At 34.4% G+C, this 418-nt stretch overlaps 1 protein-coding gene across 4 annotated transcripts in view; it reads left to right on the forward strand.

Annotated features, from left to right (window-relative positions):
• The window catches only part of LOC109300007 (glutathione S-transferase-like), a 196,886-nt gene extending 196,468 nt beyond the window's left edge, over positions 1 to 418 (forward strand). For 3 of the 4 annotated variants that reach the window (XM_019520586.1, XM_019520587.1, XM_019520589.1), the window contains exon 8: positions 42 to 418. In XM_019520586.1, the coding sequence (XP_019376131.1) occupies positions 42 to 83 (42 nt within the window). In that variant the 3' untranslated portion in view covers positions 84 to 418. Of the gene's footprint in view, positions 1 to 38 lie in introns of all 4 variants that reach the window. The other variant, XM_019520590.1, reaches the window with a different exon arrangement.

Raw genomic sequence — 418 nt, forward strand, 5'->3', positions numbered from 1 at the left:
AGCTGCTGTGAGAAGGGAACTGCTGATGACTCTCAGAGAAGCAGTGGCAGCACCAACAGATGAGAAATATATTGCACAACTGAAGCAAACATTCAATATCTAATCATATATGGCTACTAAAAAGCAAACTGCAGCTAAGGTATATTGGCTCTAGCATAGCTGTAACTGGACACACATTTCCTGGCTTCTTTTATACAGGAGATCAAATTAGATGATGTAGTGGTGTTTTATAGCTTTAATCTGTGAAACTGAGTTCAAGGTTTTAACCACACTTCAATATTAGAATGAAAATGCACACATTTTTAAGAATTCCCTGTAATTTCTGTAATGAACTAGGTTATACAATGTATTGCATACCAAGGTAGCTTGCTAAATAATCTTAGAAGATATATTTGCATGAAATAAAAGTAAAAAACTT

The sequence above is a fragment of the Gavialis gangeticus genome, unplaced genomic scaffold (genome assembly GCF_001723915.1).
Source record: "Gavialis gangeticus isolate Ggan-Ray unplaced genomic scaffold, GavGan_comp1, whole genome shotgun sequence".
NCBI classification, from domain to species: Eukaryota; Metazoa; Chordata; order Crocodylia; family Gavialidae; genus Gavialis; species Gavialis gangeticus.